Source organism: Centrocercus urophasianus, unplaced genomic scaffold (assembly GCF_019232065.1).
Source record: "Centrocercus urophasianus isolate 14NV4802_14NV808 unplaced genomic scaffold, USGS_Curo_1.0 seq_23, whole genome shotgun sequence".
Lineage (NCBI taxonomy): Eukaryota > Metazoa > Chordata > Aves > Galliformes > Phasianidae > Centrocercus > Centrocercus urophasianus.
Genome location: NW_024884789.1, coordinates 11,950,509 through 11,977,612, shown reverse-complemented (window position 1 = coordinate 11,977,612; position 27,104 = coordinate 11,950,509). Strand labels below are relative to the sequence as shown.

General features: G+C 39.1%; 2 protein-coding genes across 4 annotated transcripts; one reads left to right on the top strand and one right to left on the bottom strand.

The window, feature by feature from the left end:
- Positions 1 to 6: 6 nt before the first annotated feature.
- Positions 7 to 19,203, top strand: CCPG1 (cell cycle progression 1). 3 transcript variants are annotated; one of them, XM_042824751.1, is made up of 10 exons: positions 7 to 73; positions 3,760 to 3,831; positions 6,783 to 6,897; positions 7,696 to 7,775; positions 7,949 to 8,156; positions 12,050 to 12,304; positions 13,136 to 13,147; positions 13,971 to 14,071; positions 15,072 to 16,477; positions 18,397 to 19,203. In XM_042824751.1, the coding sequence occupies exons 2-10, from the start codon at positions 3,772 to 3,774 to the stop codon at positions 18,575 to 18,577; spliced, it is 2,418 nt and encodes an 805-aa protein (XP_042680685.1). In that variant the 5' UTR covers positions 7 to 73; positions 3,760 to 3,771; the 3' UTR covers positions 18,578 to 19,203. The 3 variants fall into 3 exon arrangements, with proteins under 3 accessions (XP_042680685.1, XP_042680687.1, XP_042680686.1); XM_042824752.1 differs by lacking the exon at positions 7 to 73 and adding an exon at positions 102 to 120; XM_042824753.1 differs by lacking the exon at positions 13,136 to 13,147.
- On the bottom strand, positions 19,140 to 27,094 carry PIGB (phosphatidylinositol glycan anchor biosynthesis class B). Its single transcript, XM_042824536.1, has 12 exons — positions 26,977 to 27,094; positions 26,774 to 26,909; positions 26,584 to 26,701; positions 25,866 to 25,970; positions 25,567 to 25,697; positions 24,860 to 25,000; positions 24,381 to 24,432; positions 23,786 to 23,997; positions 22,580 to 22,644; positions 21,114 to 21,324; positions 20,160 to 20,340; positions 19,140 to 19,622 (listed from the first exon to the last, which is right to left on the bottom strand). Exons 1-12 carry the CDS (start codon positions 27,092 to 27,094, stop codon positions 19,491 to 19,493), a joined length of 1,602 nt encoding a protein of 533 aa, XP_042680470.1. The 3' UTR covers positions 19,140 to 19,490.
- Between the last annotated feature and the right edge of the window lie 10 nt (positions 27,095 to 27,104).

The window sequence follows — 27,104 nt, the reverse complement described above, 5'->3', positions numbered from 1 at the left end:
CGGTGTTGTTTTGCGGCGGCGTCACCGGCGGTCCCGCCGGCGTTCCGTCGTCTGCGGCGGGCCCCGCGCTCAGGTAGGCGGCGGGGCGGCCTCGGGGGCTGCCGGCCCCGGCCCGTTCAGGTGCGCGGTCCGCTCTGCGGCGCTGCGGCTGGTCGCGGGGAGCCGGTCCCGGCGCGGAGGGGCCGCTCGGAGGGGCGAAGCCCGCGGGTGGGGGGTCGCCGGGGCCGCTCGGGGGTCGCTCGGGCGGGGGGCCGGGGATGCTGAGGAGGCTGAGGGGACGCTCCGGGTGCAGTGCGGGGGGAAGCCGTCAGTCGCGAGCCGGGCCCCGCCGCCTGGGGCAGCGCCGCGTGCCAACTTCCTGCTCTTTCATCATCCCCCGCCGCGGGACGGGCGGGCGGCACCTGCGTTGCCTCGGCGGGACGGGGTCCGGGCGGGACGAGCCGGGGGCGCGCGGCGCGGGGTGAGAGCCGGCAACGTCCGCTGAGCCGGGGCACGGCGGGCCGTGACGAGCCGTGGCTCCGCGTCGTTCCTCCGGCTGGCCGTGCGGGGTGCCGGCCGCGCGCTGTTCCGCTGCGGGCTCCCGACCGGCTCCCGTGGGTACGCGGGGCGAGGCGCTCCGTGCCGTGCCGCGGGACAGGTGTCTGCCGGCCTGTTCGCGTCCTGCCTCCGTCCTGCGCTTCGGCAGGGCGACGCACCTCTGGCTTCCAGACGGCCGTATAAAAGCAGGTGTCGGCAGAGGTGTGGGGCGTTTGAGGCCTGGAGTTACCTGCCCACTGCGGGCTGGGGTATAAAAGAACTTGAACTGTTAGGACTGTGCGTGTCTTATTCATCTTTCACAGAAATAAGCAGCTTAGCTGTTGCTTGTGGTTCAGGAGCAGCGTACCTGGGTATTTTTTTTATTAAAGCTATGCAAGCTGTTTTATTTTAGAACAAAATAATTCTAAAAAAGTTTTACTTCTGTGCGTATAAGAATATAGATGTCCATGAGATGCCTTTCAGTCTATCAGAACTTAATCAACTAATATCAGAACTATCCTGCATCTTGATCAATATAACAGTTATCAATCTCACTTATTTTGTAATTCTCCTTTTTTTTTTCTTTATTTGATAATTTTCCATACTAGGCAAACTTTTTTTTTGGTGACTGCTCAAACCTGTAAGCAGTTATCCAGTATTGGTGGGACGTTCAGGCTGAGCACAAGATAAGTAACCTTTAATTCAAGGCTGTTCATCAAGGCCAGCAAGCAGTACAAAAATAATGATTGTGTGGCTGTCTGTCCCTTGGTTTTGAATATCTTTGGATTACACAGATACCCCCCTGCTGCTAAAGCAAGGGAACCTGAAGCTGTGGGTTTTGGAGAGAAGACATATGTTAAACAGCTCTGTAGAGCCTGAGGTTGTGTGTTTGTTGGAACTGGTTTCATGCTGTGCTCCATTACCTGTCTACCTGATCTGGGAGGAGGGACAGCATGTCATAGCATCTGTGTTGCTGTAGCCAGGGCCATGCTGAAATGCTCAGTTGGCCAGAGGAGGACAGGCATGGCCGTGTCCAGCACCAAGTATGCTGTGAGAAACTGCCCTTTCAAAATTTATAAATGCCTTTGTATCAACAGAAATGCTTTTTTTTTTTTTTTTTTTTTCGTATATGAAAGGGTTTATATTATGTGATTTCATTGCTTTTCCTTTAGCACTAAGGTGCAGTGTGACTGGACTTGCTGTGTGACAAAACCACAATCTTCATTTATTCATTTATTATCCACAGGAGAGATCAGACTCACAAGTACGATCTGTCCCATATTTGCCCTGAAATACAGTGGATAAGCAAAAGGCTTTGTTTTCAGTGACAGTGAAGTCGGTGTTCTTATGATCACTGTGTTTGCTGAACTGTAGAGTGATGAAATGGGGATGTTTTTATATCAAAGGGAATTCCTAACAGATAACCTGAGATGCTCACATTCAGGGCAGGTTAGTGACAGCAGGCACGTTGTCCTGTGGTGGGAGCTCTGCAGTGCAGTCTGTGCCATTCATTACTTTGATGGAACAACGCTGTTTGGTTTGGTTTTAATGGATAAGTAAGTAAAGTCTGATGTCCCCTCACTGATATTCCAGGAAAAGCTCTACTGAAGGAGGGAAAAGATTAAAAAGAAAAAGGGCAATGACAACTGTATTTAGATTGGGGCTTTGTAATGGAAATTGGGTTTATCTGTAGGTTTGGTAGCTATGGTGATTGATACTTCCTGCTAATGGCCTTGTCATGATTGTCATCATTGCCCTGGTTCTGGGGGAATCCCAGATAGATTCATCCAAGTTGATGAGGAAAAAAGCTTTATTTTAGAAAAAATGCGCAGCAGCATACCATAGCATGGATGTACTAGACAAACATGGACTGTGTTCTTGATGGAATTGAAAGTTCTGTACTTTGCTGTGCATGTTTAGATGTGCCAGTTCTATTTGTTTATTTTTCTCCAGTAATGTGCTGAGAGCAAAGATAGCAATGGTGGGAAAGTAGAGAGGAGTTCCAGAAATGATTGTTTTCCTGTGTTCTCACCCAAAGTATTGAGCTGTGAGAAATAAAGCAGGTGCATCAAGTTCTCAGAGTTCTCCATCAGCAATATAAATAAGATTTTATAGAAGCTTTATTGAACAAGAATTTCCTCAGCTATTTTGTTGTAGCACAGATATGGTCGGCTTCCTGTACTGCCTTTGGAGCTTTTGTTTTTCTCCACAGTGATACTGCTATGGCTGTTATTATTGAACACTTGACCTTTTTTTATTATTATTATTTTAAGGGACAAGAGATGCACTGAACTTTTTTTGAAATCTTTCTGTTAAGAAATGGAAGTAGTCTAAACATTTAACAATAGTCAATACTTAGTATTCCTCATACAGGAGAAAAATACAGGCATGGAGGAAGCTGCTGCCAACAGCTGTCCTGAAAATAGCTACCCCAGTCATCTGGCAGTGCCATAACCATGAAATCTGTACTTCAGCTCTTTTTCCGTTCTGCTTGTGTGCTCTCTGGCTGCTCTCAGCTTCTTTGGAATCAGTATGTGTTCTTGTAAGGAGCTGGAAGGAAGACATCGCCCAGAAGAGAGTTATTTTCAAAAGATTTTTCAATAGAATGGTCTGGGTTGAAAAGGACCACAATGCTCATCTAGTTTCAACCCCCTGCTGTGTGCAGGGTTGCCAACCACCAGACCAGGCTGCCCAGAGCCACATCCAGCCTGGCCTTGAATGCCTTCAGGGATGGGGCATCCACAGCCTCCTTGGGCAACCTGTTAAATACTGATCAGTATCTTCTTCCAAAAGCTGTTTTTCTTCAGTAAGTTCTAGTTCCTTACCTGTAGAAAATAGAGATGACTTCAACTTCTGAAGTGTGCCTTTAAGTAAGGATGCTTCAAACAAACACATTTTAAGTGTAACTGTTGATGTATTGGCTGGTGCTGTCTCTGTGTGGCTGTTTGCTAGCCTAGAAGACTTTTGGCTGGCTGAGATGAGTATGTGTTAGGAAAAGCCATATTTCAAGCATAGAAAAATAATAGGGAGTATGTATAAAATAATATATATTTTTTTGTCTGAATCGTATTTTTTCTTCTTTTTCCTTCTCCTCAGTTCAAGAATAACAATATAAGACTTAATGTGGAGTATACTGTGATGACATGAGGCGGATTTTTTTTCCTTCTATTTGTTTATTTGTTTGACAAGAGAGCAGTGAAATTATTTATCTTGCATATTAAAATAATCTACTTTTACTTGCAGTGTGCTTTGAAAATGTCTGAAAGTTACAGTGACAGCGATTCCTCCTGTGGCTGGACTGTCATCAACCATGAGGTACCTGATTTCTAATTAGCAAAGTTCCATCAGTTTGAGACTAATTATATGGAGTAAGATATTGTTTACATTTGGTAGTTTTTGTTTTGTGTGGGCCTTGCACATCAGCAGAGGATGTGGAAGAGAGCTTTAGAGATAGGAAAGTGCCTTCCATAATGCCATGCATGAAAGCAATCTAACTGCTGCATAAGGAAGTGGGACTGTGGATTATGTAGCAGCAGATGAGAAGAGCTGACAGGATGTGTGTGCAAGGCAAGAGTGGTTCTTGATGTAAAATACTCGTCGTCTTTAAAACTTAATTAATGTGTGGAGTTCTATGAAATATATGGCAGGGTGAGTTTCTGCACATCTCTTGGTCTCTGCTGTAGTTCATTTATCAGGCACACTCTCACTTGGTGTGAAATGCTGGGTTTGCCTCGTGCTGTGATCGGGTGTTGGGGCACAGCTGCTTGTGACGTCACTGTTATGCCTGGGCAGCGCTGGATTAACGCACATGTTTGTGTTTCGTACCTCGTGATGTTTGGCTAACTGTATAAAGGACAATGACTTTCTTAAAAAATGAGTTCATAGCAGAATAAATCTTTAGACAAAAAAAAAAAAGTGAAGGAATTAAAAGTCTGTTGAGATGGCACTCGTTGCTAAGTCAATGCAGTCAGTGGAGTTTAAGAGATCAGTAATTCTGATCCTAAAGTAGACATTTGTATTTGAAAGTGATTTGCTGTATTGACTCCACTGACTGCATGGACTGCAAAGATGTCTTCACCAGCTGGCTCAGGTGCCTTTGAGTTTGATAAGAGGAATGTTTTATCCTTGTTTCCTGGAGCAGTGAGCAAGGCAAAGGCAAGGTCATTTAGAAATGCTTAGCTGTTCTAGACATCTGTCTGCATCTCCAACGTACTTCCCTCCTTTAGTCCTGAAGATTTTACCTTCTCTGATCTTGGTTGATGAATGCATTTAAGATTTTTACAATTTTTGCTACTTAACCTTGTCCTGAAAACTGAGCAAGTTATTCAGCCAGAATCCCCGGTGTAAATGAGTTTCCTAGAGCAGTGCAGAACGGCTGGCTCTGTCTTCTCACTGTCTGCATGAAAGCAATTTCAAGAAAGAGATGTACTCAAGATGGTACATTTCTAGGAGGAAAATAGGAAGTAAAAGAAAAGATCACAAATATTGATTGACTGCTTTCTCGTATTTGAAGATTATAATGAAAATCAAGGTAATTTGAAAGGCAAATCAATATAACCTTGTGTCTTTGCTCAAGTTTTGATGGCTTAGTTCTGTTTCAAGATTAATAGTAAACAGTATAGCTTATGGCTTTTGGATGTTGGGACATGGTTTTGCTTTTGTTGTCTGCAGAAATACTCTCAACTACTTGAGAGATGGCTTAAACTTCTTTTCCTTGTTTTGAGGGGGGTGGATGTCAGGTTGGAATCCTGTCACCAAAGGAATGACTGAAAACTCACTTGCTCCAGTCTGCAAGACTGAGTGGAACACAGAAGCACATAGACTGTGGGGCTTCACAGGGCTGTAATGAAAATGAATGGGTTTAGAAGCTGGGCCACAACAGCTGGGTGACTCGGCTGTGAGCTGTGTGCTTTGTTTTCATACTTGGGATGGTTATTGTGCTCAAAATGAATTACACGGTCTAAGTAAATTAGTGCAGTACAAGATTATAGGAAGGCGGGGATTTGTGTAGACAAAGCAGAGCAGATTTTTATTTATCCATTTAAAAACCAGCAACCACGGACAATTGAAACCTGAAACAAAGAATTTTGTATTTTCTTTCCCAAGATTTCATTCAGATTTTAATAAATTACTTCTAATCGAGTGGTGAGTTTCTGCAAAACTATTGAGATTTAAATTATGATGCTTCTGTAGGCAAGGAATACAGTCTGGGCTGTTTGGCAAACTACTCAAAGTTAACTTGTGAAGCTTCTTAAAGAGGAAGATGACATTGTAGCATGATTGTGGAGAGCGTGTAGAATACTTCTGGAGTGTCAGATCTGCCCAAAGCACAGTCTCTTCATAAAAACAAAAGCATACATGTTTGCTTAAGCTCTGAAGTGAGGCATGTAGGGAAACTGATCTGGAAGTATTGCTACTACTGTAATTTCACACCTGCTGTTGCAAAAATAACTAGCTCTGTTTACAAAAACAGCTCAAGTTATTTATGGATCAGAGTGACTTAGTGTGTTTTAGTTGGGTTTTGCATGCTCGTGGTTTTCTAATAACTTTGTATCCCACCTGTTCCTTTAAACAAAATTTGTGAAGTTTGAGGATTCTGAGTTGTCAGACGTATTGTGGACTACAGAGCCCTGCAGACTCTGAGCGTTGCTTATCTTCAGTTCCTGCTCTGCTCGGGGGTTGATGGTGACTGGCAACTGACAAATAACTCAGGCTCCTTTCTGGATTTAAGACAGCAATCCAATTTACAGATGCTTGTTTTCGTGGTGTCGGGGATGTATTAGTACAGCAGCCATTCAGGTTTGCTAAAAATACTTGAGATGGAGTGGGGTCAGACATATTTTTTTTTCCCTGTAGTGCTTGTCGTAGTTCATGTTGGTACTCTGGAGGTCATATTCTTGGGCTGTTTGTTTACATACAACACATGGATGTATGCCAGAATTAGATTCCATGTTCAAAGCTTCATTGGCAACCTCCTCTGTTTCTCTGAATTCAGGTTTATGAATCTAATAAAGCTAGTAGAAAACAATTATCAATTTAAAATATCAATTTAAGTATCAATTTAAAACTTAAAATACAATTATCAATTTAAAATACTTAGTGTAATTGATGTCTGGGTTACTCTTTTTTCTTCAGAATTGTTGTCTTTGACCCTTTTAGAATTACAATCATTCTGAGTATTGCACTAGCATTTGTTTCCTTTCCTAATAGTCTGCAGTTACTGGGGCTTCTGTCAGTTGTATTCATTTAAAACTCTTTAATTCCAGGGTTCTGACATAGAGACAGTGACTTCAGAAAATGGAAGCTCAAATGACAACCACGAGTTTGTTTCTGAGGAATATGTTTCTCTGCAAGAAGAAGAGCACCCAATTGAATTGCAAGGTAAGACACTGAAAGCAGGAATCATAAAAAATGCAAATATCTGTTGTAGTCTTGGCATTAAGTTGTTTTCAATAGACTTTATATACTCAACAGACTGAAAAATGTTCCATAATCGACTTTATGATTTTTTTTTTCTTCAAATAAGTATAATCAGTAAGGTCTTTTGTTAATATTTAAGATGTTATGGAGTGGTATGCAGTTATTGAATTATAAGTTTATAGTAGTACTGTCGATTAACAAAGAGAAAGAAAAAAAAAAAAGTGTTAGTATATGGGAGCTGCTTCAAAAGTAATACCTCTGTTTTATTACACGTTGTCAGAGGTGGATGTTTGTATGGCAGTGAAGGTTGAACCTTCCTGTCAGTATTCTGTTAAAAAAAATGGTGCCCATGGGCATTCTGTGATACTTTCTGAATGTTTATGGAGAACAGCAGTGGATGTGAGCACAGTGATGTGATGGGTGGTGCATTTCAGCAGTGGTGACAGTGGGGCATCTCCAGTGGTGCAGATTTGAATCAGCACGTAATGCAGACTCTTATTCATCACCGGTGAAAATGCACAGCTGATGATGGTGACCTTGTTGAAAAACAGAGTTTTGCAGCTGAGAATTTGCTCTAACAAATAGTGTTATTGTGCTCTTTGTATCTCTTATAGTTTATTAATTGATTTCATAATCAATTAATATTGCTAGGAGATCACATGCAGACTTAACATAATCTAATAGTACATGGGAATGAGGAGAATTTGTAGAGCTCCTAGTTTTACTCCCATGTTTTGTTCTCCTTTTTTCTTTCTGTAGCACAGAGTAGCACTGATGGAGAGATACCAGTGGTAGATAATACTCTCTCTGCTCTTGAGGAAACTCAAACAGTTCCAGAGGTAATGTGTTATTTTATTCAGAAGTTTCTGTGAGCCCTACATCATATAAATGAAAGTATACTGTTTTTTTTTTTTTTTTTTTTTTTTTTAATGCATTAGGAACTCTTGCTATTTTTTCAAATTAGTCTATGTTCTACATATTTTAATAATTTTTACCTTGTCTCCTTCCTTAGGAAAGGAAAGCGAAAGTCCACGATGATAGTTTCTGTATTGGCACAATTAGTGATGATTCTGACATTGTTACACTTGAAGCTCCAAAAGGGGAAGAAACTCCAAGTCAGGAGGAAGCCCCAGCTGATGGTGAAGAAGCTCCCAGTTCAGAGGATTTTAACATGGGTTCCTCCTCTAGCAGTCAGTATGCATTTTCCCAACCAGAAACTGGTAAGAGCAATAAGTCACTGAGCAGTTGAACAAAAATCTTTGCTTAGGAAACATTCTTTATATGGAGAAGGGAAATGCTGGTTTTGATGAATGCATATCTAAATATTTGCAATCTCTGAGACTACTCTAGTTGTCCTAAGATTTTTGTCCAAATATGTCTGCAGGCTGTTTTTTTTGAGAGCATTCTATTCAGTGAAGTATTGTGTATATTAAATAAGAAGTAAATTTCTAACACACTGTTGTTTTGCTCCTGGAATAATTGTAGGTTTTCCTTTGGCCATTGTTGTTTTTTTGTTTGTTTTTTGCTTTTGAGGAGTTGGCAGTAGGTAACTAGCTACTGAAATAGAATGACTTTTGGGGTCGCAGCAAGGACTCATAGTAGCTGAACTACGAACATCTTTTGCTGACCTATTCACATAAAAAATGTGTATATATATTAGGATGCTGCTAGTATTTAACAACACTGTGATGCACGGTGTGCAGGAGGACGGACATGAATGTTTGTCTAATTTGCGAGTAAAATCAAACCTTAAAATGAAAGCTTTTACGTTACTATTTTCTTTTCCTTCTCCTTTATTATTCTGTTGGGCTGCTTACTTGTATTTTTTGCATTGTATTTATTCTTTGTAACTGCTTTTTGTTACTGATTTTTTTTTTTTTTTTTAAATTTTTTAAAGTAAGTTTATGTCAAGAGAATGATTTTACTTAAAATACCATTTTATCTCAAGCAGTATTAAACATGTTCAGAAGTTCATATATTTTGTAGTGGCCATTGATATTGGAAATTGACAATTTATCCTCTAATTGTGATAAGTGATGATGAGTAACAGAACTCACCTTTAAGTCTTTAGGTGACATAGCTTTTAATTTAACGTTTAGCTTGGTTTGATTTTCTCCTTTAGGATTGAGTTCTAAAAATGCTTTTTTTTTTTTCTTCTTTCCTGATATTGTACACAAAAGTCAGTTGGCTGGAGGAGCTGAGGAAGATTCCTGATTATGTAAGGGGATGGGGCAATGAGGTGAAAGAGCATGTGTCTCGCAGTCTTCCTTTCCAAGGTGGTGTGATTAAATTCGATCAGCTTGTGTAAAGCTGATTGCTTATGGCTTGCATGGAGTGTTCTTAAAATTATCACTACCAATCTGACTTGATCTTATAGTAGTGATATTCCAAACAGATGCTGAAAGCCAGTCTTTGCTGAAGTTTGGCTAAGCTGTCATTCTGTTTTGTTTCATTTTCTTTGGGAAAAGGAATGATAAATTTACATGTAAACTTGGAATGGAAATCAGTGAACTCTGTAATACATTTTGAGGAATGACACTTGTTGGATTCAAAATCTGTGTGACTGACGAGAAAAATTTCTTCCTTCTGATGTTGATTTTGACATTGTCTTTGGTGCTCTGTGTTTAACTGACCAGATATTACAGAAGTGAGGAGTCCTTTAGCATTTGTTTTAAATATAACCGTTAAACCTTTAGCATTTGGATTTCCTACTTTCCACCAGTAGAAGCACTTGCTGTCCACTTCTTGCTATTTTCTACTTTTTTGGAAGAGGAGGAGCTTCAGATTTGCTGAATGTAGATACTAAAATGGCCTTATTAGGATTAGCTGCTATGCTGGCACTTACAAACCATTCCTGTGGAGATTTAGACTGTCCTAACTATGCAAACAGCTTCACAAAAGAAGTTAATCAGCAAAAGCACTCATAAGCGGAAATAAGTTACTTCTAGGAAAGGTCTCATCTGTACAGAAATGTCAAGGAGAATCACATTGGCTCACACTATTATATTGTTTGATTTTGCATGTAGGTCTGACCCTCTAAAATATTAGCATTACCAATTATTGTGGACTGCTACTGTGGTCGTGGTTTGTTTCCTCAGTATTTTTCCATCCTGTTAATTTTAGAGTACAGCTTTATACAGAATTCTTAGAGCAGCTGTAAGGCAGTATTACTGACAACTTGCAGTTGACAGCTAAACACCTCCCACCCCCCAATAAGCAACAATAGCACCTGTCTGTCTGAGTATGTCTGGGTAATCCCTTAGGATGTCTGACCTCTGCGTTCTTGTAAAACAAACTAAACCAAGCCCAATCCCCACAGCAACGACCAGCCTCTCTCCTGACCAGTTTCTGAGTGCTTGTCTTTGCTGTCTAGGATGGGGGAAGTATGCATCTGCTTGAGAAGTTATTCTAAAACAGTGTGTTTTCTGACAAGTTCTATACATTAAGAATCTGCATGTCAAATAGCAAAGTGATTTGTCTTTATTGCAACTTCTACTTGGTCTGTTTGGTTTGACTAATCAACTAAAATGTGTTTTCTAGTTAGAGGAGGAATTATCTTTCATTATCTAACATGTTCTTGTCCGTGGAGTCAGAAATCAGACATGTATTCCACATACTAATTGGTGGTCTTTTGTGAAATAGATGCAGTTGCTTCTGTGAGGTTGGATTTTTTTTTTTCTTTAGTGACAAATCTTTATTGGTAATGCTTTTTATAGATTACTGCTGGCATTGCTTGGTGTTCTTGTCAGTTCAGTGATGTATGCATGGCTTTGCTCGACAAAATGGTTTTCAATAGTGAAACATTCAAGGGCGGTAACTCTGCATTTATACATCTAAATCTGATCATCTGTATTAAGGGAATGAACAGCTGTATTTCTAGAAGGGATCTTAGCATTGTGTAACTGCAGGCATCAAATTGAGAAATGTCCCAGCAGGAGCACTTTGTCATGTGCTGGAGGCCTCGCTGATCGTGCTGAATCTATTCCAGGCATATGAGCTAGGTACATGAGCACAGAACCACTTGTTCATCCTGCCACTGCTTCCCCTTTATAGTTGCCTTACACTTGAAGCGTATGCTTTCAGTTGAGAGAGAGAGGAAATAATCATTATTATATGCTGGTCTGTATCAGTTTATTTACAGCGCATGCAGTAAACATTTGTACCATGAATAGCTACAAGCAATTACAGCTCTGTTGTTGTTTTTCCAGTTAGAGTATATGGCTTTTGGGCTGTTCACATACAAATGGTATCATAAATATCACTACACAAAAAAACCCTCTGGAAGATAACTTTCAAGGTTATAATTGGTTCTTATTTCAATCCTTGGCCTGTCCATTATTCTGAAGCATTGGTCAGGCAGTAAGCGTTTTGGCTCCATGATGTTAAGCAGGGACAAACACAGAGGCACCTGTGTGGTTCTTTTCCTGCATGGGATTGGTTGAAAATGGGTTGATTTTTCTGTTTTTCTGAAAGGTGGGTAAAGAGTTAGCAGGTAGCATATGGTAGATATTAAAAGTAATCGAAAAGAGAGATTGAAATAAATTTGCAATTTGAAGCTGTATTTAGGTATCGCAATACCTGCACTAATTGAACATCAGTGGAATTTTGTCTGCAGCTGTAGGTAGATCACAGGGAGAATATAATAAAACAATGCCTGTGTATTACAAGTGGCTTTATTTTAGCAGCTGTAGCTCTTTTACTATTAAATAGTTGAGTGTCAGTATCTGCAAAAGAAGGAAATCTGAGTTCTTAGCCTTTTTACTTCACCTGGACTTGCAGAGGGAGTGCATGTAGACATTTTAAGAGGTAGCATCATCTAAATGATAGACTTTTTAGTGGGTGAATTAGAAGGTGTAGGGAAGTGTCAGGCAGTTTTTTGCTGATACTGTCTGGAATCTCTATCTTGTCATTTTTAAAAATGAATTTTTAACTTTGGATATCAAGAATTCCTTACATAATATCCAGCATAAATTAGCACATTGAGAATTTTTACTTTATTTTATTAACATTCTCTGAGATAGATGCCCAATACTTTTTACATACGTGCAATGGATTTTTGTACTTCAAAGCAACAATTAATGCATTTTAAAGACTGTTCTGTGTTGGTTTTCAGTTTTTCCATCTCAGGCTAGCAATGATGAATCAAGTAGCGATGAAACCAGCAATCAGTCCAGTCCTGCAGTACGAAGACGCCGGGCTAAGAGGAGGCTGATCTCTTGCTCTGAGGCTGAGAGCGGGTCACCTGTTGATCCAGAGCCTGAACCTCCCCAAGAGCAGCAACACAAGCGGCAGTTCGGTAGTGGCCTTAATAGGTGCATCATTCTGGCTTTGGTGATTGCAATCAGCATGGGCTTTGGACACTTCTATGGTGAGTGTATGGGAAACAAAGTACATAGAACCAACAGCTTACTTATGAAACAAATACCATTTTATTTTGACTCGCTGAAAATCCAAACCTAAAACTAAGAAGTAGCAACTAATATATGGATAATAAGGAGAGGCCCTTCAGCAATGTAATTGTGTAAAATATGACTACATTTAAAGTTTAAAATAAATAGTTTGCTCTTGCAGATAGATCTTTTGTGTTTTTCTCATAACACAGCTTGAGAGTTTTGCTTTTTCACATCTGTTCTTTCAAAATGCATCTGTGGTAATGTCTGTCATTGCCACCGGGGTTTGGAGGATTACTTAAGGCTTTTGTCTTACTTGTACTCATCTGGTAAATTTAAAAGCAAGGCATGCTTTTACAGGAGCACACAGTAGCCATACTCTTCTCTCTGATGCAGAAAAGCAAGCAGTAGGTGTCCTTGCAGTTACCTGGTTCAGAGAGTCCAGGATAATAGCAATTTGTCTGTGTTTAGCACATTGCCTGAAGTTAAACGTTATGTGGAGCGATGCAGTGTTTAACAAACTAGCAGAACTCTTACTGATCTAAATTCTGATCTTGTAAGACATACGTGGAGCAATTAAAAAGAAGACACAGAAGAGGGACATTTATTTCTTAATAGTCATTTTTCATGAGTAGGCTTTTATGAAAAGTGCAATATTAAGAAGAGTCTTGATTCAGTTTGAGACAGAATGACTTTAGTTGGGTTTGGTTTTGACTAATTGTTAGTCTAAATATTGACATTTACTTTGAAAGATACTAATTTTCACTTGACACAGGTTTTTTTTTTTTTTTTTTTTTTTTTGTTCTTAGGTAAACCTGAAGGTAAGAGGCACAAGTGATATGCTGTGGGTCCCGTGCTTGTATTCAGATTTACTTATTAAATTGTGTGCATGTATGCTTACATACTCATACATACATATGTGTATGTGTACTGTTATAAAAACAGTGACCAAATCTTAGGAATTACTGGTGTGTGCAGTATTGTAGAGTTGACTAATCCAGTCGTGTAAAATACTTCGTGTTTAATAGTTGCAGCAAGTAGTAGCTGGTAGACTGGTATATGTCAGCATGCCAGAAGCAGAGAAAAACAGAGTGGCTAAACGATCTCTGATGTTGCTTTCCTGTGATAACTTGAGGTTTCATTTCTCTTCATCATTTTACTGTATTTAAATTGGAGTCAATGATAAATGTAATCCTTTTAAAGAATTTGAAAGTGTATGAATGGGAAGTATATTTAGTAAAAATACTCAGGGTTATATCTATACTAAATAATTCAGTTTGACTTATTCACTCACTGAACCTTCACTTCTAAATGATTTTTGTTGCTTTTTCTCCCATGTAATTTTCTTAACATTCTTTCCTCTGTTCTCATCAATTAGACAGTCTATTTGAAAAAAATATTTGGGGTCTATTTGGAAAAATGTTTATCATTATAAGAAACAGAGTCTACGTGCAAAAATCTGATTTTAGCTATAAGAATACCTTTCCAATTTTAAACAAGGTTTTTAATTCTTACTGATAAATACTGTCAGACAGTAAGTACAGAAATCAAGAATTTGCAGAGAAAATGAAGGTGATGTTTAGGTTCATGTGTTCCTCTGACTGCTATGAGAGAGGCTATTAAAAAACCCAAATATCTCTGTAGGTACAATACAGATCCAGAAACGTCAGCAGCTGGTAACAAAGACGCGTGAATTGAAAGATGACCTTTACCAGTGCCAACAAGAACAAGGAGATAAAGTGGGGGTAGGTGTGAGTTTGGCTGGCAGTTTTAGGATTGTTATTCTGTTAATATGTGTGTGTACTTTACACAAAGTGAAATTAATTTATCACAGAAGTGCATTACACGTGTTGCTACTGTTAAGTGTTAAAGCACAATGGTTTTTATTTATTCAGTCTTAATAGTAGCCTGGGAGTTATTTGCCCATATGCGTGGTCCCTTTTGTCTCCTTCCCTATGACACAATGCTAGGTTGTGATTAATAAAGACAGCTGAAATAGAACTGTGCTGGTAAAAACCTATTGCAGCTTGATCTTGCAGATTTTACGGTGTTACTTTTTAAATTCTCAGTTCATTTTTCAAATGTTTAACTTAGGTTTTCACCTTCAGATAATTCAGGGAGAATGCTGGGGAAGTGCTTTGTTTGGGAGTACTTTTTAAAAATGAATAATTTATTTTGCCATTGCTGATAGCAGTATTTACATATAGTACAAGATGCTTAGTCCTTGAGTTTGTCATGGATAGCAAGAGACTGAGAGTTATTCTCTTGTGTTAGGATATAGTTACATATGTTCTTTCAGCAACAAAGTTGATTTGAGTTTAAGAATTTGTGCCCCCTTTGCTTTATACACTTAGTAATGATTACAAATAATAATGGATTTGTTTTTGTAACCTGTGAATCCAGATTGCTGAATATCATGCATATGTTTTAATTTCTTTTTAAGATGCATCAATTCAAGTTTCTAGTTTACTTCCCTTCAGCTATTTGAATCAGTGAAAGCAAGGGGTGATGACCTCTGGTTGGAAGTGGGAGTTTCTCACGTGGTCTTTGTTGCCAAGAGAATGTTTGTTTTTCTATCCTTGAGATAAATAAACTAGCTCTATTTTTTGCATCATGCTGCAACATGTCATTTCAACCAAAATGGCAAGCAAACTGTTGAATCTACCTTGGTCTTTTATTTTGCCAGCTAAAATTATAACAATTCTGATCATTGTTTTTGTCTTGTTTTCTTCTTGTTTGCACTAGTCACTCAAGGGAGATCTTGCCACGTGTTTGACCTTTACTGAGGTGGAGAAGAAATCCTTTGAATCACAGAAAAAAAGTCTTGCTGCAGAAAATCAGCACTTAAGAGAATCTCTAGAGAAGGAAGAAAAAGCTTTGGTGTCGCTTCAGGAAGAACTAAGGAAGCTAAGACAACAAATAAGAAACTTGGAAGACAAAGGTACTAGTACTGAGTCTATTGTCATGGAAAATCAGAAACTAAGGGAACATTTGGAAGAGGAAAAGCAAAGAACCCATAATTTTCGTAGGCAAAAGGAAACGCTTTTTGCAGAAGCACAAATGTTAAGGAGAGAGCTGGACAAAGAACGTCATATTACAGAATCCCTGAAAAAAGAACTGGAACAGCTGAGTTCTCGTCAAACACCTGACAGTGTTAATGATGATGACACGTTAAGAGAAAATCAAGAAATAGAAACTCTGCGAGGAAGACTGGTGGAACTAGAAAAAAAGCTAAACTTTGAGCAGCAGCGCTCTGACTTGTGGGAGAAGTTGTACGTTGAAGTAAAAGATCAAAGTGAAAAACAAGAAATGAATGAAAAGGGACAGAAGAGAGGTGCTAAAGGGCAAAGTAAATCTAAAAAGAAATCAAAAGAGTCATTTTTTGGCTCAGTTAAAGAAACTTTTGATGTTATGAAAAATTCTGCAAAAGAGTTCGTTAGACACCATAAAGAAAAGATCAAGCAGGCTAAAGAAGCAGTGAAAGAAAAGCTGAAAAAATTCTCTGATTCTGTAAAGTCCACATTCAGACACTTCAAAGATACCACGAAAACCATCTTGGATGAAAAGGAGAAGAAGCCAAATGAAAAAAAATACGAGGCAAACAAGAGAGCTCGAACTTTTTACCGAGAACATAACTCTTATGAGAATCTGAAGCAGACACATTACAGGAGATCTAACATGCCAAAAGATTTCAGAGATGGAAGAAAACATCAGTTTACAACATTTGAAAAAGATGCAGATTCACAGAAATGTCTCAATGATCCTTTGTGTAGTAGAAAACATCCGTTTGACCTGAAGGGCTGTTCTGGTATTTTTGAATGTGCTAATCAAGAATTTGTTAGTCTCTTTAACAGAGTTTCAGATCCTATTGGAGTGGATGAATTTAATCGGCTCATGAGAAAGTATTTGCAACAAGTTGTACATAACTTTCATCATTGGAGAGAACTAGAAAATTTCATCAATCAGTTTTTTCATAATGGGTTTTTTATACACGACCAGATGCTGTTCACTGATTTTGTTAATGATGTCAAGGATTATCTGGAAGATATGAAGGAATACCAAAATAAGAATGAGAAGGTTTTTGATGATTTGGACAAGTACATCTACAGATACTACTTTCAGTATGATAATTCACCCCAATATGGACCCAGGTTGGTTTCTGTATTTCCTGAACAGTTAACAAAATGAAGTAGTTTTTTAAAGACAACTAGTGTCCTTGTTCTAACAGATGGTACTCTATACACAGATGTCTGTATTTCTAGCCATAGATATGTATGTAAGAGACTCAGTAGAAATGGATTGTGCTTCTAGCACCTCCCAAATTAACATTCTCCTCTGCAGGAAAAATTAAATGTTTAAGGTACTACAGGTCACGGTTCTACAGCATGTAGTACAATCTGGTTTTTCACTGAGCCTTTTAGAAAGCTTGCAAGTAGGATTACTTGAGACTGAACAGCTATGATAGCTTTTCATTCCCTCAGACAGGCAGTTTCACAAAAAACATTAACTGCAGCTTTCTATTGTTCTTGCCTAACAGAGGATTTAGCATATATTTGAGCAGCCTTAAAGCCCTGTTCTGGCAGGTATCTTCCCTGCTGCCTTTTCAGGTGTGTAACTACCAATGTAGGTTAGTACAGTATTGAATTAGTCTTTACAACGGAGTGGAACTGCTTAAATAGCAAACTCATCATCTGAACTGAGCTGTACTAAAATGTTTTGGACTTGCTGACTTGCTGTCCATGGCCTGTGTTGTTTCCTACATTGCTTTTCTGTTTCTGATGATATTATCAGGGCTTCTGCAGAGCAGGTGTGTGCTTGCTGGCCCAAAGAAGCTAGAGGTAATGTGCTGTTCCTGCTGCATAGCCTTTGCTGAAGAAAGTTAGGCAAGCAGCCTTAGTGTATTGTGTGAATTTTGCTCTTTCTGGAGTACTTAAATGTATATATTTTCTGTGGCTTTTAATGTCCTTGCTGTTACTGAATTCATTATGTAATCTTTTGTGCTAATACTTACTCTGAACAAATAGGAAAAAATCCTTGTATATAATTTTCTTGTGTGTTACAGATTAGTTGTTCTTACACATATAAAGGACTTTTTCTCTGTGCTGGTATTCAACACAACGCAGATTGAATATTTTGAAGTGTGTGTCTTCAGTCAGGATTATTTTTTGGATTGTATTGTTTACTATATCATGTGTTTATTGTAGCAGGAGGTCTGAAAACTAGTTTGGAGTTAGTAGATGCTACATGAGGATAGTATCCTCTTACTGAAGGCTGAACAATGAGGGTGATAAATCTAGCATTTACCAAGTTGCCTTGTCTAATGTGTAGTTCTGGCAAATACTTGACTTGTTTTCATTTATAGTTAAACTACTTCTTACTAATTTATTATTAAAACAAATTTTAATTACTTAATTTTTGAGGACTCCAGTTTGCAGAAGAACTGAATTTCAAATTAGTTTATTGAATTCTCTGTGCCTGAGGATGAAAATAGCCTTAACTCAGCTTAGCCAAGCCTAGACCAGTGACAGAATAACAGCATGTAGTGTAATGGCATTGTGTGCATCACAGACTGCAATAAGTGAGCAGTGGTGTTTTGCCAGTACCACCCTTCTCTGTATGAATGTTTTCATTGCATGCAGGAGAACCTCTAAAGTGCCCATGTCTAGGCACAAGTCTATAAAGTTTTCATTGTTTTTATAGAGCAGAATATAAAAGAACAACTGAAAAACAGATGGAGACCTCCTTTCAAGCATCACAGTAGGGGTGCTCAAACAGATTGTTTATGTAGCTTTATTCTGCAAAGAACTTGGGAAACCAGCTGCAGAGTATTTATTATTAATGGAAAGATTTTCTTTAAAATACAGCATCTCACTGATGGTTTTCAAAACAATTGCATCAAAAACCCTGCCCATTTGCTGGTAAGAGAAAGAACTACTTGATACTAAATTTTTTTTTTCCAGCCAACCTCAGCACGTTAAGAGCTGTTCTTGACAATGTAATTGTATTTCAGAATGCTTTTAGAGAAGTGCTTTTCTAAGAGTGGTAACAAGTTTCTGTTTACTCCTTGCAGTCGACCTAAAAGGCCTTCTTTTACACAAACTGAAAATCCCAGACATGAAAAACAAGCTCAGAAGTACCACCACCGTAATAAAAGAGAAGGTAAATGGCATAAACATGGTCGCACTAATGGAAGACACATGGCAAATCTTGAAATAGAACTGGGGCAGTTGCCCTTTGATCCAAAATACTAAGTAATTTATGGTTTAAAAAAAGGAAAGACTTAATAATGCACATGTTCTCTGGAAACGAATTGTTTTTCAACGAAGCAGTGAGATACAAGTTTCTCTAGATAATTTGATTTTTACAAATTCTTGTTAAAAGGCAGGAGTCAGTCTTTCTGATTTGCATATTTGGTATTGTTGCTTTAACTGTTCATTGGAAGCAATGATACTTTGGCTACCAGTGGTATTGTTACAGAAACTAGGCATGCAATGACTTGCGTATGAAAAATATGCTTAATTGCATTCCATTAGTATAGTTCAAGCTTGAGTCATGCATAATGTACCAATAATTAACTTCAGTGTTTGATATACTAACTTCATCTCATCCTTTAAAAAAAAAAAAAAGTCTACATTATAGTAATGTATTTGTCAGTGTTTTGTAATCTTATACTTGCTTCTTGTTTTGGGGTGGGGGGCTATGAGCCTGCTGAATTGTCAAGAATTTGCTGTGCTGCATTCTGATCAGCTTGCTGATTTAAGCACTTGAACTATTTTGCATATCTGCATTTCGGGGAAGAAAAATAAAGAGACAGCGTGGGTAAAAGTCTTTATTTATAAAAAGAAATAAACGTAGCATAGCTGTACAGTTCTATAAATTGGTCCAGTCTTGTCTGATTTCTTACTGTGAAAGTAATCACGTGGTAGCTTTGGCCTTGATATTCTTTTGCTGTATGGTAGATCAGCGCCCCTCACCTCACCCCAGTCTGAAGTTACCTTCAAGAAGAGGTTTATGTGTTTTGAGACAGTTGATGTTTGTGTAATGAGACTTTCCCATTTGACTTACCCGGTTCAGTCTCACTACTCTCTCCTTTCTGCAGTGAAGTATCTTCTGTACTGCTATACGAAACTGAGCTCGTTAGTTTGTAAGTCTAGAAACTGATCTTCAGATAGGATTCATTTCAGGCTTTTTCATGTAGATGTAGATATGGCTTCCAACTCGTCCTTGAGGTACATGAGTATGAAAGACAGTGGCTATTTTCTTATAGCCCTTTAAAGCTAGGAATGATGATATTTCCTGTAAATGAACATATATTAGTTTCCACAGACAAAAGTAGTTGGAGAGCATCAGAACAGTGCTCCAGAGTCTTCTGGAAACTGTTAATTCAGCTATTCTTGGGAACTTCTTTATTTAGGAAAGGCTGCTAGAGAGAGCTATCCTGTTTGATTCTGTATGCAGTGCATCTTCACCAGACATTGCCATTTGAGTATATGGACTTCATAAAAGAACTGAGGGGAAGAGGTACCCTGACACAGAGGCATGTTTGCTTGTCCCTGTTACGTCAGAGCAAACGATTCTGGGAACAGACAATACACTTGTTTTCACACGGCTTGAGGAAAAGGCTGTAAAACTTTGAGATGCAGAAAGCATACAGAGCATATGTGAATGTTAAGTATGCATCACTGGAATGGTATCTATACTATTTTATAGGCTGGGGGGTTCAATTTTAAGTGTTTCTAAAAAGTTAAGGAAGAGTTTTTAAATCTTCTGCAGCTCAATTTCTCCTGTAACTTGACCTCAAAACTAATTTGTTTCATCTTACGTTTACCATACCTGTTCTAGCACACTGAAGAAAATCAAATGACTTGGCAATAATGTATCATTGTAAAACTCCTTATTAAGCCAGCCAAGTGGATTAGAGTAAAATAGATCTGCTTCATCAACATAGCTTTCATTTCCAGTTAGGTCTGGGGGACACTGAAGGAATCTCATTTTTAGAGGACAGTGAACGTGGCTAGGACAAAAAACAAAACATATTCAGGATAAACTGATAAAGACCCAAGATTTGAAATGATTCATCGCCTAAATACCTCAGTTAAAAAGAAAAAAAAGAGAAAAAAAGATTATATTTGTTTACTCCAACATCATGTTTTCTTCACTTACGTGTTTTATAAAAACCAGAAATACAAAATGTGGATTCAGCTTTAAGCTACTGTGAATGCTTTTAGCAGTTCACAGAAAGCAGATTTATCTCAATGCAAACATGATCTGCATAACATCGTTTTCGTAAATAAAAAGTACTTCCTTCCCTTCCCCCTCCAATCAGCTGTGTGGTTTTTATCTGTTTGCTTACTGGGTTATATTGCAAACTTTCTGGAATAGTGAATTCAGTCATTGTGTGTTATTAATTCCCTTTCCTTACCTTCCAGCAGCAGAAGTAAAGGTAAAATTAAAATAATACATTCTGACTATAGCAGAGCACTTCAGTTTTCCCATACAAGTTACTATAATTGAGATGTATGAATTATTGTCAGAAGCCCTAGGACTACTGTATAGCTTCATACAAAACTGTCTTACAAAAACTGAGTAAAACCTGGCTCCTGAGTCTCATTCTGTGTTCTAGGCATTTAGCTTATTTTCCCTATTCATTCTGTGTTAGCTTTATGAAGAACAAACTTCCTCTATACATTTATCCACCTCAATCAGATTTTTTATTTTTTATTTGTACCATTTCTGCTTAAATGTCTAGTAGATTTTAATATAATACACTGACAGCTATTTTATTACCTGTAAAATGGAGTAGAGTGGCATGGCATCATGATGAAGACAAAAGCTTGTGACTGGTAAGAGCTGTTACAAAGTTGCTGTATGTGATTCATAACATCAAGAGAGCCTCTCTGGTGAATCAAGCCTGTATACAGGGCTGGGATTAAATTTGATAAAAGCAAGAAGCTTGCTGCAGACTTCTTCCATGCTTTTAGGTGTTTCAGAGAATATCCTAGAGAAACATTTAAGTTTAGATAAGCAAATACTTGAAGTTTCACGTAGTACCTTTGGAAACTATTAGTCACTTGCAAACAGTACCTTGCTTTGAGGTATTTTAATGTACTTCAGTCTTTACTGTTTGAATGGAAATTCAAAGATCAGACTTTGCCCTTACTGTTGGATGTAACAGTGTAAATGTTAAGTCTGTACCTGATCTTTGGAGTCCAGAAGAAAAATTTCAAACTCATTATCTCTCTGGGGCTTAGTTTTAATTTCTTGTGAGGAAATGAGTCCATTCAGTGCTTGGATGAATGGTGTGTGGTGACTTACAGATGTGTACATGTTGGGGTAGAGCCAGAATAAACGATAATGACTGCTCTGGTATGGCTGTGGTATTCTTTATCTCCAGCATGCTGAAAGCTACAGTGTTCCCTTCAACTGGCTGATAAGATCTTTACTGTTACTTGTTCTTGAGCTAACATCCTGGTAAATGCTTATTCCTTTATGTCCCGTCCCTGCCCTCTCACTCCTGTAAGAATCTAGTAATAGGAGGAAAAGATATTTCTCATGATAGGAGATACGTGATAGAAATCTTTTATACAGCCCCACTCTGGGACCACCTTCACTGAATCAAAATAAAAACCAGGCCTGCTTCAGAAGTCACTAGTGTAGAACAAATCATTTCAGTCAGTCTTCATTTGGTTCATGTTCTAACAAATTGCAGATCTTTGTCTCAGATGAAAATGAAGTCCAATAATTAATCTGTGATTTAAGCATGAGTGGAAACAGTGTATTATAGGCTTTTTTAAACTGTTTTTGTAAAAATCTTAAATCTTCTGAACTGAGCACTGAACTAAGCCAAGACATTAGCTATTTGGTATTTGCCAGCAACAGAATCATGCAACTAAGATTTACTTTTGTTCATATGAGCAAAATATAGGTTATTACAATATTAACTGATTCTTCTGTTTTGAATTTATCTGTCAATTTAAAGCTATCCAGCTCCATGTTCTGCAGACTTTACTCTTTTCTTTGTAGCTTCCCAGCAGGTAAGATTTTGCTACAGTATTACAGTTTGTAGGAAATACTTTTTTCCACGCTAAAGATTCTTACATATTTCAGTCTCTTGCTATCATTCATCCTTTTTTCTGTCTGCAAAGAAAAGTTAGGCTCATTTTAAGAATCCTACATTCACTATTAACAGTCTGTCTTTTGGTAAAAGTTATTAGCAGGGGAAGGTTGTGAAACATGTAAAACTAAGTGCTTACCACAAAAAAACATGCAAAATGGCAGTACTGGATAGATGAACCTGAATTCTTTATGGCTCAGTGTGCTGTAATAAAACAGATACAGTACAATAGAAAGTTGAATGCATCAATTCTGTTGACAAAATAACGTTTAGAGCATGGAAGATGAGAAGGGCACTTAAACATATGAAAAAGCATTTGGCACGTTACCAATTCAGAGTAAAAAATGCAAACCATCACTTTTTAAGAACATAATGAGAACAATGAAATTGAAGTTACTTGATCACTTTAAACCAAGCACTGGCTACTGTGCTCCAGCAGTTAAGCTGACTAAGAATACTAGATGTGATAGGGAGTACATTACTTATTCGTTTTCTGTATTAAAAGCAAAGCAAGAAACAGGATGGATGGTGAGCTAAGATTGAGCTAAGACTTACACTTGCATTTGTATCTAACAGAATAACATTCACTTCTGCTGATACAACTTTACACCATTTCCCACCTCAGCGTTTGATTTTGTGTTGTTGTTTCTTTTTTTTTTTTGGGGGGAGGGGGAGGAGGGGAAATTACTGCAAAACTTTGTCCTGAGGATCAAACAGAAGGCTAGAGGAGCCTAGAAGGGCCAATAGGCTACATTCACTTCGGAGTTGGTCTGAGGAAAGAGATTACATTTGTGACCTTGCTCCTGCTTTGCTGCATTCTGTTACTACTTCAGTCTGATGACAGTTTACCATTAGGTATGCACTAGTTTGCATATACTTTCCTGTCTCTTTTGTGTAATCAAATGACTTGTAAATGACGCAAGTTTTATAAGTTGAAGAACCTCTCTTCTTATTGGGGATGTATTAGAGAAACAAATGATGCAGCATTTTCATTATCAGATGTCTAGTGAGCTCAGCTTTCTGACTAGTTCTGTTGTTACTTAAACACCCTTGAGGTGATGCAGAAGTTACTGATTGTTTTCCATTGAATTTCTTGCCAAATTATTTTAGTATTTTAGAATCAAATCGTTTTTAAATATACATGTATGCTAATGATGCAAGTAGCAATATTACATACAATTCTAGAAAACATTGCATAATTGAGTCTATTTCTACGTGTATTAGAATAATTTTAGGTTTTCTGTCATTTAGCTTGAATACCATCCTTTTTCATTCTAGGAAGGACAAGTTTTGATGAAAAGAACACAAATGGTGAAAGACAGTAATTCTGTTTAGAAGAAATTACCTGTATACTAGCACTGTCCAAATCACTGCCCCTAGAAAGATGCGATACCGTTTTGGTGCCATCACACAGCCATGAATAAAGAAAGGCAGGTGGGTACCCAAGATAACCGGCAGTCCTTGAGTGAAGTACCAGTGCCAGGGATGGGAACCATAAAACGTTCCCAAATTCTGTAGCACGTTGAATTTCAAGAAGTTCAGCTGAACCAGCACCCACTGGGATGGTTAGGGGAAGGCAAAAAAAGGGGTAAGTAAAATAGAAAACAAAAGACAACATCTAAACTAGCATAACTGATAAGTTTCCTTTGTGCCTACACCTACGTCTTTTCTGCCAGGACTTATCACGAGATCCCTATTTTTAGCAGTTGTTACAACCAGCTTGCAAGTGCTATAGCAATACTGAAAACTGTTGATTTACTGAGAGCTGACTTGAAGTCTGTCATTTAAAATAACTAAGAAGTCAGTGTTCAGGGATTCGTGACTTCATTTACAGAAGATAGACCAGACACACTCACAGACAATAAGCTGCAGAAGTCCAACACATTTTTAAAATGACTGAAAAAATAAAAAGTTTTAGTGCTGAGTTTAAAGCAGCTTACCTCGCCGAAAAACACACGGTCAATTATTAAAGAGGTTCCCAGTGTGACCAATCTGCAAAAGAAGAAAAATGGATTGCATTGCTATTGCCTGCATTGCTTATGCATCAGGTTGTACTCTTCTCCATACTGTTGTCAAAACTCTCTGAGTAGTTACTCCCAAACTCTTTTAGGATTATCCCTGCTTGTGGCCATTGTAGAGTGGCCAGTTGCCGCTGCCCAGTATCCTTGGTAATCCCAGGTTAACCTGGAATGCTGCTGGCATCTCATTCTGATTACATCTCTGTGTAGGTTTTTGCAGCATATAAACTCACTTCAAAGAAGCACATCCCTTCTTTAAACTTTTGCAAAAGGACTTTTTTTTGTATTGGACTTCAATGCAGTCAGCTTTTTTGAGCCTTCTGGCTCTGCTGCAGTATATAGTGCTAAGATCAATCTTAAGATACAGCTGTGAACAGAGTGTAACTTCAGAAGGAACATACCCAATTGGAATGCAGTTGTACAGGATGAGGTCTGCTTTTTTCTGTTCTTGTAAAAAATGACAGAAGACCAAAGGTATCCATGGGATAGCTGCAGTGGGACGAATGACAATTGCAAGTGCTATCAAACTTAAATATTTCCATCTAGAATGAAGGAACAGAAAAAACAAACAAAGAAAGCTTACCAGAAGGTGTGATCAATTATTTAGCAGTAGAACATAGCAATAGAAATATTGTTCTGTCTCTGACCAAGAGTTCTGTATGCTGCTGGTAACTCTGATTCTCTGAATGCAGATACCTTGTTTGGCTTGGAAGGCTGCCAGATACACAACTCCATATTAGCACTGGAGTTGCTAATTAGGAGCACATACTTGTTTTAAATAGCTGGTTAACAATGGTGTGACCATATTAATTTACTGCTGCGCTTAAACAAGTATATCTTTTCTTAAGTTAAATTCTTCTAAAGCTTATAGTTTTCTGTGTTGTGATACTGTGTGTAAGGGAACTGGACAACAGTCGTGTTGTATAGCAGCAACATCAGAACTTCAAAACAAATTTTAGAGAAAACACCACAATTACTGTTGAGCAGTTGACACAAAATAAGATGGCTTTGTTTGCTTTAAAATTTAAGATAAAATCAGCATTTGAACTGGTTTCAGTTCTACTCCCATGCCAAAAAATTTCAGTACTGTTTAGAGAAATGTTCTTACCTGCTCCCCATCTTGGAACCTTTCATTGGATAGTAGTAAAGAGCAAAAATGGTGAGAAGAGTTTCCATGGTGTTTGTTAGAGTTCTGGTACAGGTATACCATGTAAACCAGGAACACAGCTGGCAGAAGTACTGGAAACAGTTATGACAAGAGAGTGCACAGGGGCAAATGTTAAACAAGTTCTGTAGCTTTAAAAAACGTGACAGTTCTGAGGCATGACTAAGTATCATTTGGCCATGCTTATGCTGCAGCCACACTGATTAATGTGCATCATTTTTTTTTAAACAGCTGAGACTTACCACATATTTTGCTGTTTCTGCATTTTCAAGGTGTTTCACTAGTAAATAAAGCTTCACATCAGCAAAAGCTGCCAGAACTGCTTGTACCACTCTAGGGACCCATATCTACATGAGAAAAGACAGAACTTTATGTTTGCAATGAGTTCAAAGAGAGAATTACTATGCTACTGAATGGCTGCTCAGACTAATGTGTGAGATAGAAAATATTATCTGTAACATCTTATGATTTAAAAAAAAAAAAAGCAACAACAGTATGATCCTTTGGTAAGACGAGTATTTCTGCCAGAACCAAGAAAGCAGATCAGGTTCCACTGACAGTGTTCAGTTCTTCAAAGTACAATTTAGAAAATGTGATGAATGACAAACAACAGCAGTCACAAGGAGCTGTTGTTAGCGAGTCCATTGCCATAGGTACGATTAAACACTTCGGCAAACTGAGCAGGGGCACAGTTATGATCTCAGGGCTAAGTGTCAGCGTGGAACTTGAGGAGAGTGGGGGCTGCAGCCATGGAGAGGCTGCAGTCGCTGGCAGCAGGGCTGCGCCTGGAGAGTTAGCCATGAGTGCTGCACTCACGTAAAATGCTAAATTTGGAGAGACTTCACGTTTGAAGTCTGCACTAGTGCACCATTAATTGTCAGAACAGGGCTTTGCGTTCTACCCGAGCAGTAGCAAAAATACACCGCAACCAGCAGATGCACTGCGACTCCTTCTACATACCAGCAGCTGGACGTCATCCTCGCCCAGCAGCTGCAGAGCTCTGTAGATGCAGGCAAAGAGCAGCGGGTACGGGTATCCCCGCAGGCCGTGCGCCCACTCCCACGTCAGGTGCCCATAATTGCTGCAGTTAAGGCCGTTTCAGTAAGGAGGAGCCGGGCCGCTCCCGCTGAGGACGGGCGGTAAAGGATATCCGAAGACCAGGCGGTGCGCCACCTCCAGCGACTGCCAGTACTCGTCCGGGACGAAGCTGGTGCGCACGAGCGCGCAGTTCAGCGCCCGCGCGGCCACCGCCAGGGCCGTCAGAGCAGCGGTCCCGCCGGCGGCGCCTGCGGAAGAGAAGCATGCGGGTAAGAGGCCCTTCTGAGGCCGTACCCTCCCCTCCCCGTCGCTTACCGGCGCCCGGCTGCGCGGCGGCTCCTCCGGCGGCCGCGTACAGCACCGACCTGCGCTTGCGGAGCCTCACCGGCTCCGAGCGCCTGGCGCGCGCCAGCAGTCCTCCGGCCGCTGCCATGGCGGGGCGG